The 13,803-nt window shown below is 38.9% G+C and overlaps 1 protein-coding gene across 1 annotated transcript in view; it reads left to right on the top strand.

The window, feature by feature from the left end:
* The first annotated feature begins 2,503 nt into the window (after positions 1-2,503).
* Positions 2,504-13,803, top strand: part of SVIL (supervillin) — a 69,484-nt gene continuing 58,184 nt past the window's right edge. The window contains 4 exon segments of the mRNA XM_010014170.1: positions 2,504-2,566; positions 7,865-7,956; positions 13,372-13,429; positions 13,556-13,707. Coding sequence (XP_010012472.1) covers positions 13,422-13,429; positions 13,556-13,707 — 160 coding nt within the window. The 5' untranslated portion in view covers positions 2,504-2,566; positions 7,865-7,956; positions 13,372-13,421.

Raw genomic sequence — 13,803 nt, forward strand, 5'->3', positions numbered from 1 at the left:
TTGCAGTTCTGTAAATATACTCTCAATTTTAAATACAAATATTTGAGATTGTTTTAATGTGGTTATGAGCATGTTTACAATTCTTCAGTGAAAGAAGGAAGGAACAAAATGCTGTTGCAAGGATTTTCCTTCTCTGTATCAGGTACTGCGAGGGTGGGCTTTCTTCTTTAAATTAATCATTGAATTAAGACTGTGTTAAACCGATACTTCTTTTATGGGCATATTTATTTTCTTTTGAAGCAGAGTTGTTTTACTTTTTCTCCTGTGTTTGTATTTAATTTTAAGACTTCTTCATTGTAGTAAGTTTTATTGCACTTTAATCCTCCCACATGGGGTTTAATTTGAACAGGAGGAAATACATAAAATATAAAAACTGTGTAACAGATATAATTGTCTGGTTGATTTTTTGTGTTTGTGTGTGGGAGAAGAGAGGAGCTTGCCCCTGTGAAATACAGCAAAGTTTTAAGATGTTTTTGAGGCATTACAGATGTGGTATGTATGAATGTTACTGCATGTGTTTAATGGTAGCAAGACTCAGACCGGCTTATGTGCCCCCTCCTCTTAGCCGCCCTTCTCCCAGCAAAGCAATGAAAGCTACTTTCTTCCCTTCTCATATCCCTTCTCTGGTTTTGGCTAGGGTAGGGAGAATTTCTCTGTGGTCTACTTGTGGTTTTCATGGTGGACAGCTGTTTTAATGCCAAAAACTATAGGATGGGTTATATCCTGTTAGAACGCTGTAAATCTAAAATATGCCTGGTTCTGATTAGCTAAACTGATACTGAGCTGGGCTTTTTAAGTTACTGCAGACTCTTCTCACAATAATGTAAATCTGGCCTTTTTAGAGGAGACTTATGACATGGAGTCGTGTAAAATACGATGATTTATATACCGTTCATACTGTTTTCCTTATAATACTCTGTTTTGGTCTAACAAGATGTTTCTGTGTAATCTGCATGCTTTATTCTCCATTTACTTGGAAAGAGAAAATGTATGTTAACAAGAACAGGAAAAGTTGCCTATTAAAGTTGAAGAAAGCTATTAGCAAAGCTGCCTGAAATCTGTAGTAACTTGTAGCAGATGCCTAAAAAATGCTTTTTTTCCACATTTCAAGTCTCTTTTATCAAGCTATTAAAATGATCCTTTTTTTTTCTTTAAGCACATACACTTGGAAAGGTGGCAAAGAGAAGTGGAAGAGAGGAGGAGGGTGAAAAGTTTTGAAAGGCATAGACAAAAGATACAGTTTCTAAATAAGAACCCATGTTGTCAGCTATAACAAGTTTCATTAAACCCTTTCTGCAAAGATGACAAACATCCTACCTCGATTTCATCTAGTTTGTATAAGCAAAAAATATTTTTTTGCCAGTTAGAAGTTAGGCTTTTCTTTGAAATAGTTAAATCTCAGCACCACTGAGGTAGAGTAAAAGGGATTAGCTCTTTTGAATCATCTTAAAGTCCAGGTCGTGTAATATTCAGGCCTGTCTTTGAAAAATAAAATGAATACTGCATCAGTGACCACTTCTTTATTAACTTAGGGTATTGGGGTAGTTGACCTTATATAGATGGGCATGGAAGGCAGTTTTCCCATTAGGAGTATATTACTGGTAGCTTCGTGTTTTTCAACAGCAGTCACAGACCAGGTGCTCCCCTGCTTCCTGGCTAGCAGTTCACTAAGTTCTCTTTATAGCATTCTCCTTGAATGAAGGGAGCCAGTACTTGGACAACTGGTCCCCCTTGCCACTGGCCATTGTTTAGACCCCCTGATGATGCTCTTGACTGCAGAAATGAAAAAGTTAAATTTGGGGGAGAGAGAGGAGATTGCCCATTGCTTGCTATGGTTCAGAAAGGTCTGGGAACCTACTGGCTTTGTAATCCGTACTTTTGGAATGTAAGGCTGCATCTGACACAGTTTTGCTCTCAGTGTAAACACGTATTCCTTTCTGAAATCATGTTCTAAGGCTATTCAGACAAAAAATGGGAGCTTCCGAATAGTAGGCAACCTTCAGAAATATTTCTGTCATGGCTGGTGTAATACTGTTGTTGCAATAGATCCTCAACTGATCATCTCTGACTTCTGCAGTGGATATGCAATTTTTATAATATAGCTAGGCTGCAGCCAAAAAGGCTCTTGCTGCTTGCAGTATTTCTCATTTACAGAGTGCTTCATAAACATGTCAACCGCCCATCTTATAAGCTGGAAAATTGAGTCGAAGAGTTTAAATGATAACCCCAGACTGCAGTGCTACACCGCGTATACTGGGGTTAGAACATGGCAGTGCTATAAAACATTGATGCTTTTGATATATTTACTGTCTGTACTCATTTTTGCAAGGCTTTGGTTTATCACCATGTTGGACATGCCAGCTTATGCTCCTTTGACTGTGGGGGAAGGCCTTTGTGCAGTCTTTTCCAGTGGATTGGAGACAATAAACTGGTTTCCTAAAAGTTGACCGTTTATTAAAGGATCTTCACCATGATGTGGTTTGGTTTCTTTTTTCATAGATTTTGACAAAGGAAACTCAGTCAGATTTAAACCTTCACGATTGCTCCAAAGGAAGAGAGCATTAAGGTAAGATTAAGATTTTCTTGCCCAATGAAGATGGCTGGTTGCACAATTGTAACTTGCAGTTATTGCTTGCATCTACATTTATTCTTCTGTCAGGGAAAACAATTATTGGTCCTCTCGCAGGACCAAGCCTTGGCATTAAACAGATGCTCTGAACAGGTATTGAAGATACCAACTGCCTCCTAAGTAATGTGAAATTTATAGCTGACATTGCTAAGGGAAATGTACCACTCTACACTGAGCCTCCTACCACTGCAATGCCCGTTTTTCCTTGCATGGCATGGATGCAGTACAGGCATGTAGTGAACTAGCTTGGAAAACTGATCTGTCTGAAAAAGAAGGTGGCTGAAGTAGGTGAATTAATTATACAGCTGTGCAGAGAGCTTTGTCAGCACACAGTAGGAGACACTGCAGACAGGAATGAAAAGGTGACGGTGCTTCCTTGCAGGGCCATGCTGCCTCATGCCTGCAGTCTTAGAGCGCGGTTCCATAAGGCTGAGTAAGGGGATACAGTTCACAGTCAAGCAAGGTGGCAGGTCGCATTCCCTCTCTCCTCCCATCCTGACTCCAGCTGCTTTTTGTGTCTGCCTTTGTGCTTGCTGGACTCATTCACAATGGTGCAGAGAGGAGGTCTGGGAGTTGGGAACTGACTTTTGCCCCAGCAACCAGCTGTTTTGCTGGCTCAGCTGCACAGGAATCCACCAGCCTTAGGCACCCAGGCCTATGTTTGCAGGCATCTTTCCAGTCACCACACACCTTCTGGAGCATACCTGAACCCTGCCATACTGGATTTTAGGTACTCTAGAGAGGTGGAGGGAATAGGTGTAAAAGACATTTTGTGTTATGGAAGGCAGGTAGGCGAAAGTAGAAATGAGAGTAGTGAAGGAAGGATGTGACTTGCAGAGTGGACCTTTTAAGTGAGAGTCCAGGGAAAGACATTGTCCTGGAGGTAGAGAAAGAGATGAAAATCGAATGCCAAGCACCTTAGCTGGCAGGCATACAAGTGGATTTTTATGCACGTGTTTCAGTCACAAAATCTCAATATATCCTGTAGCTTTAACCCAGATGGCAGGGCAGTGTAACTAGTGGCATTTGGATCAAACTTCTGCTCACTTTTGGGCATGTAAGTAGGTTACTGGGACAGCTATTTAGAAACTTTCTGCTGCAGCAGCAGCAGCAGATGAAGTTTTCAGCCTGGAATCCCTGATGTATAGAAGCAGCCCACACTTACTGTGGAAGTTGCAAGAGCAATATAACTACTGAGACTGTCAAATACTCTATAATGCCACATTACACATCATTTTTAAAGAGAAACTATTGAGGCTGTGAAACATTGTCGCCTGTGTTTTAATAGGAATCGTATGAATTCCTGAACATGGGGGAATGTAATGAGTTTGTTTGGAACCCGAGGCCAAACCACACACAAATCCTGTGAGAAACAAATTTGTGGGACCTCATGCTGTTGATAGTATTTCATGAACATGATCACAGGCTATATTTTGGGCAAGCAAAAAAAGATAAGTTCCTCTTTCGGTATCCAGAATTAACAGGGACTTTAAGAAGAAAGAATTCTTGCAACTTCTGAATTATTTATTTTTCATTTAAAGACATACATGTATGTCTTAAATTATTTTAATAATGAATGTTGTCTGTTAAGTGCAGAAACTCCTGGTGCTGCTGCTTGGAATCTGCACCTAAATTTATAGCAGGACTTGGGAAATTAAGAAAAGGACAGGTGAGCAGATGCAGCTGTGATAATTCTAGAATAGGGTTGTGGATGAATTAGAAGGTAAAATATAGTTGGCAGTCTAAGTCTGACTTTCTGACTCTGCTTAAGCAGCTAAATTGATGCTGCAAGTGCTCCTTTAGCAGGCAAACAGCTGGATAGATCCCTGTGAGGAAAAAGGGAACCCTTAGTGAGGAGGTACTTATGAGCATACGTTTTTTAAAACTCTTACGAGTAGTGTCCTGTAATTTTTATGTATTTTTGGATTTTTACTATTTGGAATTGCTTTAACATCATTCTGACTCAATTTAGGTTCCTAATGAATGTTCTTATTGAATACTGTGACATGTCCTAAATATGCCTACTTTCATTTTTAGAACTAATTTTATATATGTATCTATAAATACCCAGTTGCTTGGCTTGACTGTTTCATCTTCAGAGCAGTGCTTGGTCCCTGGACAATCTGTGCAAGTGAAAGCACAGTAATTGTTACATTGGTTTAAAATATTTTGTTTCTAATGTGCAAATATTTAAAACAAGCAATGCCACCTGCAGCTTTGTGAGAGAGAACAAAAATGCCTCTGAAGAGGAAAAAGTCCTCCTTTGTGGATTAAATAATCAGTATATGAAAATAGTTAAACATTTAAAAATAAACAAGTAAATAAAAGTTGACAACCTGTCCAGAGGGAAATGGAAAATGATAGCATAGGGGAAACTGAGAAGGGACTTTCACAAAGTAGATAACCTGTGATGATGTGATATGGCCCAGCAAGGGTTAAGCTTAAAAAGTTTGTGGTTATTAAAAGAATTTTAATGAAATCTGCCAGTGAGCAAAGTTGGAAGCCACCCTCAGTACAAAGGAGGAGGGAGCTCACATACAGGAAGAACTGGATGACCTTGAGGAGTAATAGAAAAAGGATGTAATGTAATAATACTAAGTGCACAGTTGTGCAGTGGAGGCTTTTTCTGTTACTTGCAACTGATGAAAGCAAAGCCTCAGCATTCTAGTTTCTCATGCGGGTTTGAGCAACCAAACAGTATAAAGGCAAAAAGGCAACTGTGTGGTAAATCCTAGCATTCGTCTGGTTAGTCATACAATAATGATATCTCTATTAAAATTCCTGGTTTTATAAGATGCTGCTAAGATGCAGGTGTGGAATCCAGACTGTTCAATTCTGGTCACCATATGCGAAAAAGATAACTTAAAACTGGAATAGGTAAAGAACATTATTTACAGATAATCAATGAAACTCAGTAAAACAGAGAGCCTGTCTTGAGGCAGCTGAGTAGATGTGGGAAATTTCTTTTAAGGAAAATAAGTAAGGAAACCAACAACACTGACTTGAGAACAAGCAGATGGAAACCCAGTGAAAAAACAGTTAGACTTGGTTTGGAGGGTCTCTGGCTTCAGAGTCCCTGGAACTCCCTGGAGTCTGGAGGAAGGGACACGAGTGAACTTAACTAGTTAACAGTATTTAGAAGTTTGTCAAGGGTCCACAGCAATCCAGTAATACAATTCTTCTTAGAACCACTGGGTTAGTGGCAGTCCTGTTTCTGCATGATTTTACCCTTGAAAATTCATGTGGGACTGAGGCACAGTTGTGGATGTTAGCACACAGTTAATTTAACCGAGGATTTTGCTGTATGGATAAGTGCTTTTCTGTGCAGAATTCCATGTTTATAGAAACTTAAGGTGCTGCTCTGCCAGAAGCATTATGAAAGCAGTTGGAGATGCTGCTAAATAAAGCCCAGGTATTCAAAAGTGATGACCTGGGTCTCTCGGCACTTTTGAGACAAGCTTTAAGTACTCAAATTGATTTGACAGAATAGATTTTGGTTTGATTTATAGCCTTAGGCCAATATTATTCACATTTTTCAAACTCATCCTCAGCCAAAAGGATTAGAAACTCCTTTCAAATGGAAACTGGGAATCTCTCCACCTAAGGGCACTCCAGAAGCTGTGTCTGAGAAAAAAAAATAGGTTGCGAGGCTAGTGAAAATCACAAGTATTGTCAATATGGAGTTAGGGATATAGGAACATGTAGTTAACTGTCTCAGTCTCTACCCAGTCTCAGATGATACATGCACCCATTTCCTTGTGGCTGCTGTGTGCTATTTTATTTTGTTTTTGGTTTTAGTTGTTTGTTTAGTTCCATTAAAGTGTTCTTACCCTGTAAGGATACAGAGTTTTCTCTAATGGACAGCTTATTGCACCTCTCCATCTTCTACTTGCTATTTTCTGTATTGGCTAACATTGTTTTTCTTGGCAGTACCTGGAATAATTTCTCTAAGTGCCATTACTGGAGACAATTTGTACCAGGTGGCATGGTGCCTGCATGTGACACAGCCCAGTTTCTTTAATGTCATTGGGGGGGGCTTATTCTCTCCTCAATGTCTTACAAAGGAATATTATTTCTAAACTATAAAGAAGCAAATGCTTGGAGTTCATGTAAAATGTTATTAGTCATTATATGTTAAAACCCTTTTCAATGAGAAATGTTCTTCTGGAATAGCGAGTGCAGAATATTTTTTTAGCTATTTTTAATTTTCTTACCAAATACCCTCGATGAAAGGGTATTCAATTCTTTAAAAAGCCATTTAAAAACTGTTCTAAGGAAGGAGTTGCCACCAGTAAGGCTGTGCAGTTTGTCTCAATCAGATGACAGTAAATCATATGGCACAGCTCTGCCATGGCACAGTTCTAAGGTCACTGTGCTTAGATCACTGAGCTAAGATCTCTATGGATTTGTGTCTGTTACATCTGTCTACACAGTATACCAAAGGTTTTAAGACTAGCAGTAAGTTTTATGCCTGGTTCTGATAGTTTAGAAGTCATAATGGCAGAACTAGATGATCTTAAGGTCCTTTCCATCCCTAACCATTCTATGATTCTATGAATACAACAGTTCTCTCTCTGTGTTTAATAATTGGAGAGAATAATCTCATTTTGTTTACCCACAAGAGGATAAACTTCCAAAAAAGTATCTGTGCACAGTTAGGTGTTTACTTTAGGCCATTATGGCACCTACATTTTACAGTTAAAATTTGTATATTTAATGAACATATTTAAAGAAATATTTTGTTTCATCTAAATGGCCATTTTTGCTGTTTTGAAAAGACAAGATATAAAACTAAATTCTCTGCTGCTCATGTTAGTGTATTATAAGCCAGAAAATATCCGGAGATCAGTGGAGTAACAACAATAGGGCAGTCGTGCAGAAGGCTTCTAGGTGGAGTGTACATACAGTACTGCATTTGATGAAATATGTTTTAATATTTATGAAGAATAATTTGATATAGATTATTTCAAAGGTAATTGCCAGTAGAGCATTTTGAAGCAGTCTCCAGTCAGCAATTTAATGCAAAAATATGTCACAGTCAGTTCCAAGCAGGTTTCAGATTATGTTGGGCTTGGCTTTGTGAGTTTCGTGGGGTTGTTTCTTATTTTGTTCTTATGGAAAATATTTTCTTTGGTATCTCTGTTAGACTATCTTGCCATAAATTGGTTACATCTTGGCTCTGTTTGATTTGTAGCAGAAACATCCACAGTTCTGTAAACAAGATGTTGCTTTCAGTTTTCAGAAGGAGTTCTCATTTGAAGATAAAGAAGAACTTGCAAACAGCACAAAGGATATTGATGCTAATCTCTTAGCAGTACTTCCAAAAGGTAGGTAAGAAAGACACATTATGAACACAAGTGGTAATTTATCACCATGTGAAGTTAAGTGTATGCACAGTTAAAATCACTTGGGCACAGATGCTTTGTAAATGAGTTTTCTTTTCCCTGTGAAGTATGCATAGGGGATGAACCACAATGCTCTTTTACAAGGCCTTAGTACATGCTTGCTTCGTAAAGTTCAGCTTTGTTTACCTAGTTTTCAATAGATCAAGAAGCAGTTGAAATTCAAAACATCACAGAGATTGCTTTCTTTGTACAGTTAAATTGATATTGAATTCAAAAGTATTAACTTGGCTTGTAGTCACAGCTCTTTCTAGTCCCCTTCGGTGGTTGGTAGAATCACTGTGCTCGCATAACCAACAGACTACACACTGACTTTTAGTCTTACATGCTAAAGGACCTGCACTACATATGGGTTTGGGGATTGTGAATTTTTTTTAAACTTCTGCCTTAGTCTGAATAAGTTAAGAAGAAAACAGCACTTCCACCTTTATCTTTTGATGCAGTTGAAGTAGTGATGAGAGTTAATTCTCTTGCACTGTTTAGAAAAAGTCACAATCTGCTGGGAAATAGTTCTTGACCAGTAAAGGATGGCATTTGACTTAAGAACTATGGGTAACTGGCATAAAGATGCTCCCTTCACTCAAGGATGTTGCAGATCTCAGAACTCAATTAAAATTGTGTGTATGTTCTGATGTTATTTGCCCTTTTCAGACAAACTACAAGGCTAGATGCACTAATCCTAATGTAAAGGAACTAGCTTGCTCTTCTAATGTCCTTTGTTGCAGAGTTCCTTTAGAAAAAGGAGTCCTTCTTCCAGCATAACATTTAACCAGTATGCTTGGTTTTAAATATAATCATTACAGATGTTCAGAAAGAGACTTCATTGGCACAATGATGGAATAGAGTGATATGGATTTACCCAGTGCAGATGTCCTGAGAGCACTAGTCAGAAAGTATATGTAGTCCCTCATTTTTTGAGATGCTTAGCCTTACAGTCATGCTGGCTGAAAAATTAATTGTGAGAGCCTTTGCTTGAGAAACTTTGTCTGTCAGTTACTTCTCAGTGAATTTGTGTTTCAAGATGCCTCTATTTCCTAAGAAATTATTCTTATAATAAAGGCATCAGATTTAGTCTATACCAGACTTAAGAAGAAGTCAGCAGTGGGAGCTACTTGAGGCCCTTTCAGACACATACTGAAAATAGAGGTTATTTGTCCCATCTAAGGCCTAAGTTTGATCTGGATTTGCACATATTGGAAAATCAAAGGAATATTTTTAATTTTCAACTGATACAGACTGAACTGAGGTTCAAAGAGTCTAGCTGAAGTCTCACATATTGCTACCTGCAGATAAGCATTGAACATGTTAGTATGCCTCTGCTAGTGGAACCAGACAATAAATGCTTCTCCAGCCTGGTTTGTAGACCATCATGTCTCCAGGTGAGGACAGGAGGAGACAGGAACAAGGCAGCTAGGCCTCACTGCCATGTTAAATTTGCTTCAAAATGAAAATACTCGTGTTGCAATGTTTATTTATTATCTCTGAGAAATTAAGCCTCTGGCAGGTAAATTCTTGCTTGATATTTATTCAGGCTTCACAAATGTACATGCTTACTCTCTGCTTGGACTTTTGTAAGGCTTGATATAGTTTTTACAGTTTCTGTATTTTAAAAATAAAGCTGCTGTCACATGCCCACAGCTTTATCCACATGTACCCCCCCTGCTGTTACCAAAGAGGCCTTTCAGCAAAAACGTTTTTATATTCTGTAACAAATGTATCTGAAAGATTAATGGATTCTGTAAAAAAACTTTCACCTTAATTTAAGGAGTTTTTGAAACATTTTTATAAGGTGCACTTCAAATGTATTTTCTGGTTTTTATTCTGGGACGAGACATGGAACAACACTGCTTTTCCTAAATTCTGGTATTATAAAGAAAGTTCTGTTCAGAATATCTACAGTTACAATAATTAAGATGCCTTTTGACTATCTAGGTTAGAGGGTATCCTGCCACAGCATCCTGCTCAACATCCTGAAATAAAGCCTGAAGTTAAGGGCTATTCCTGAGCTGTGGCTTGTCTTCCCATTGGCCTTAACTATACTGACCAACAGTGCCTACAAAATGTGTTGGCATGAAGTAATTTAGATAAGGAGCTTTTATTGTAAAATTAATTATTTTAAGCTTCTTAGTCCTGTCCTTTTTTGCTGAATTAGATCTTTGTGCTGCTTTTTAGGTAGAAGTGGTGTTACTCTTTAACACTGTCATGGGTGTCTTTGAAATGGTGGAGTTTCTGATGGATTATGTTCCCATAAGCAGACGGAAAATTGGCACTAACATATTCAGATTGCAAACTAAAAAGGAGATATACAATCACCTAAGCTTGCAAGGGCCAACCAGTGTCTTTGGGAGTGGAATTTCTCCGACTGGCCTTCAGGTTTTGAAGTCAAATATTCAGGGGGAAAAAAAAAATGTAAAAAAAATCACTAGAGTAGAAGACTTCCTACATTTTATCTTCCTTTCTGGGGGAGGGGAGTTGGGGTTGGGTTTTGGGGTTTTTTCTCTTTTTTGTAGGTTTGGTTTTTTTGTGTTTTTTATGGTTTTTTGGAGGGGGGGTTGTAGGAGGTGGGTTTTTTTCGTGGTGGTGGTTTTTTGTTTGTTTTGGGGTGTTGGGTTTTGGTTGTTTGCTTTTGTTTTGTTTTTCCTTCTTTTCCTCACCTTCCCAGAAGACTATTGCTGAAAATGCTTTCACAAAAAAGCTCTGCAGATGTTGGCCAACCTAGCTGAAATTACTGTCTGGAATCTCAAGCGTGGAAAAAGTGTAAGGCAGCATAGAGTAGTCCCATGCTATTTTTGTCCCATCTTGTTTGGGAAGGTGTTGGGGAGATTCTTCATGAAGCCAGTGCTCTTTTTAGGGCTGCAAAGCAGTAGTAGAATCTCTGGAACTTCAGCTAACACGTAACAAGAGGGTGTTGAACTAATGTTGCTGGGAGTTCTTTGGATGTTCCACATTTCTTGTATGTGGACAACTTCTTTTTTTGGGGGTGGGGGAACAAAGACTTTAGTATACAAAGCTATGCTTTAAAGCCTTAAAGCTGTGTAAAAGTCTTGTTCTCTGATCATGATTTTAGGGACTGTATAAATTGGTGACTAGGGAAGAAAAATGATCAGGGTTTGGATGGAATGTGGTTTTATTAACTGTGAGCTGTGGAGGCCTTTGATCTGTCTGAAGTGGCAGAACAATTATGTGTTTTGTTTTGACCATTTTATGTATGTATAGCCAACAGATGGAACAGAAAAATTCTAATAGCCAGAAAAACTAACTTAAACAGAAGTAGATTTGGCGGAGGTGAGAGCGAAGTATTTATGAGAAATCATTTCCTTTGGTGTGAATGTGAGACAAAGGCTGGTTTCATGTGGATAAGTTCTCTAACACAGTTCCACTGCCAGCACAGCTTGAGTAGGCTGGCCAGCAGCAGGAACTGCTCATGAATTGAGAGAAAGGTCTATGAAAACACAATGTATGGGCTCTGCTTTGCTTTGGTATTGGTTTGGATGCAGATTTTGCATTGCCCAGGTCTAGTTCCCATTCATCTCCAGAGGTCTGTGTCTGGAGCTTGCTCTTTCAGTGGCTATCTTCCACTGTCAACCTGGTCAACAGCAAAGGCTTCAAACTGCTTTACTGCAGATGCTGAAACTAGGCATGGAAGAAGCATCCCTTATTTTGGCACTGTTAAGTAGCTGCACACTTAGCTATTCTGCACTGCTAGTTGCTTCCAATATATACGATTGTATTTTTTCATGGAGTGATCGCAGTCTGAGCTAACTTGGCTTGACAAATTGAAATGGATAGCTTGAGTCTGATTTCTTTAAAAATGTAGACTAAAGGGAATTTTTGGAGAGTGGCTCAGTTGATTTCTTCCCTTGTTAATCACGCATCTTCAGTAGGCACTCATCTGTAGCCTCAGACGCTATATTTGTACCTCATTCACTTGCTTCTCTGAGTAGTCATGATCAGAATACATTAATTCTTGCTGATCTAAGATATTTTACCTGGAATTCTAGTGGCTTTTCAGCACATAAGGTTGATGTGACAGGCAATGTCAATAGTATCTATGAGGTATGAGCACTGGTATTGAGCAAACAGCAAAATTCCAGGATATTTGTCAACTAAGCTGAAACCCTGACTTAGCTATGCATGTAAGTTCTTGCAGTAGAGGGAAAGGAGAAAAGGTGCATTTGACCTTTAAAAGGGTGGTGTTTCAATAATGTTTATCTTCTAAGTATCTAGAGCAATGGAGTCTGGTCGGGAAAAAAGCTGACAGCTTTCTGCAGTGGCATGGAACAGTGTCTTCTGGACACTCCTGACTCATCAGGCACTTCCGGTGTTAATCTAGTGCTGATTTAGCAGGCTGTAGACTTGAGCTTGCTTCTTGATCCTTGGGTCAGCAGTATCAGAACTCCAGAGGTCTGTTGCATCAGAATAAATGGGTACAGCTTTTAGCACCACATCTTCACATCTTTGCCAAGGCAATGATATGGGGTGTGGAGGGTACTCACCACCTACCCACACCCCCAGTCTGCTGCATCCTTTGACAGCCTTGGGGTTGATTTCTCTTTCTAGCGGTAAGGAGCCAACACCACACTTGTTTTTGTAGCACTCACTGCTCCAATGTGGTTTGCAAACGTCACTGGTAACTGTGCACGTGTGTATATATAGGACTTACTTCATCTTTCATGCCTTCTCTTGGTTCACTACTGTTTTTTGAACTGTGACAGCTGTCTGCTAGCACATAACACCACCAAATAATTCAGGGGGAGAGAAGGAAATTATATCCCATTAAAACTATACGGGAAAATTAGCAAAGTAGAGTGATTAACCATGAAGGAATATAATGAGGATACGCAGTAATTTTCACTCCAACCATGAGTCAGTGGGATTTGTTCAATATAAGGAAGGGAGTGGAGGAAAAGTAGGGAATAGGGGACACTGTTTCTCTTTAAACATAGTCAGTCCTGGACCTTTGTGTAGACAGGGTAAGCGGTAATTCCATATTACCTGATTTTGAAATGAGTTACAGTAGTGTGTAAGCTTGACCCCATCTAATTAAAATACAACTTGCCCAGTTTATACAAGATCTTGAAAGTTTCTAGGATGATTCACAGCAGATTCTATTTAGAGCAGAGGACTCCTTGATGCTTACACCTATGTGCCTAGTGCACGTTTGACAGTGCAAGCTTAATAGATGAGGAAAACAGAGGAAAGTACTTGTACCCTGACAAAAGCAATTTCAAACCTCTTCACTTTATTTGATTGTTCTTTTATTCTAAAGCATTTTAACAAGTTTCTGAGAGTTGCTGAAACTTAGCAGCTTATAAACTGCATAATCTTTTGTTGTCTCAGTTTCAGAATTAAGAAAACTGTTTGAACCAAACAACCAAGATTTTTTGGAAATGAAAAGGTAAAAAAACAAAAAGCCTTTGGCCTGTAAAACAAAACACACAGCTTGTTTTGTTACTTCCTCTTAGAAACTCTCCCCTCAAATCTTCAAAGATGCTGGGTTTCACATTTTTCACATCTTTTTCAGAAAAGAGAGAATAGCTAGACGCTTAGAGGGAATTGAAAATGATACACAACCTATGCTTCTACAGAACTGTCCAGGATCAGTCACACACCGTTTACTAGAGGAAGATACACCAAGATATATGCGTGCAACTGATCCATACAGTCCCCACTTAGGTAAGTAGCATAATATAAGGCAGTCTTGCGTTGCTGAATTACTTCATGTTTACTACCCTGTCATTTGTGTCGTACACAAATGGAGAGGAGTTTTGT

Source organism: Nestor notabilis, unplaced genomic scaffold (genome assembly GCF_000696875.1).
Source record: "Nestor notabilis isolate BGI_N333 unplaced genomic scaffold, ASM69687v1 scaffold4395, whole genome shotgun sequence".
NCBI lineage: Eukaryota > Metazoa > Chordata > Aves > Psittaciformes > Psittacidae > Nestor > Nestor notabilis.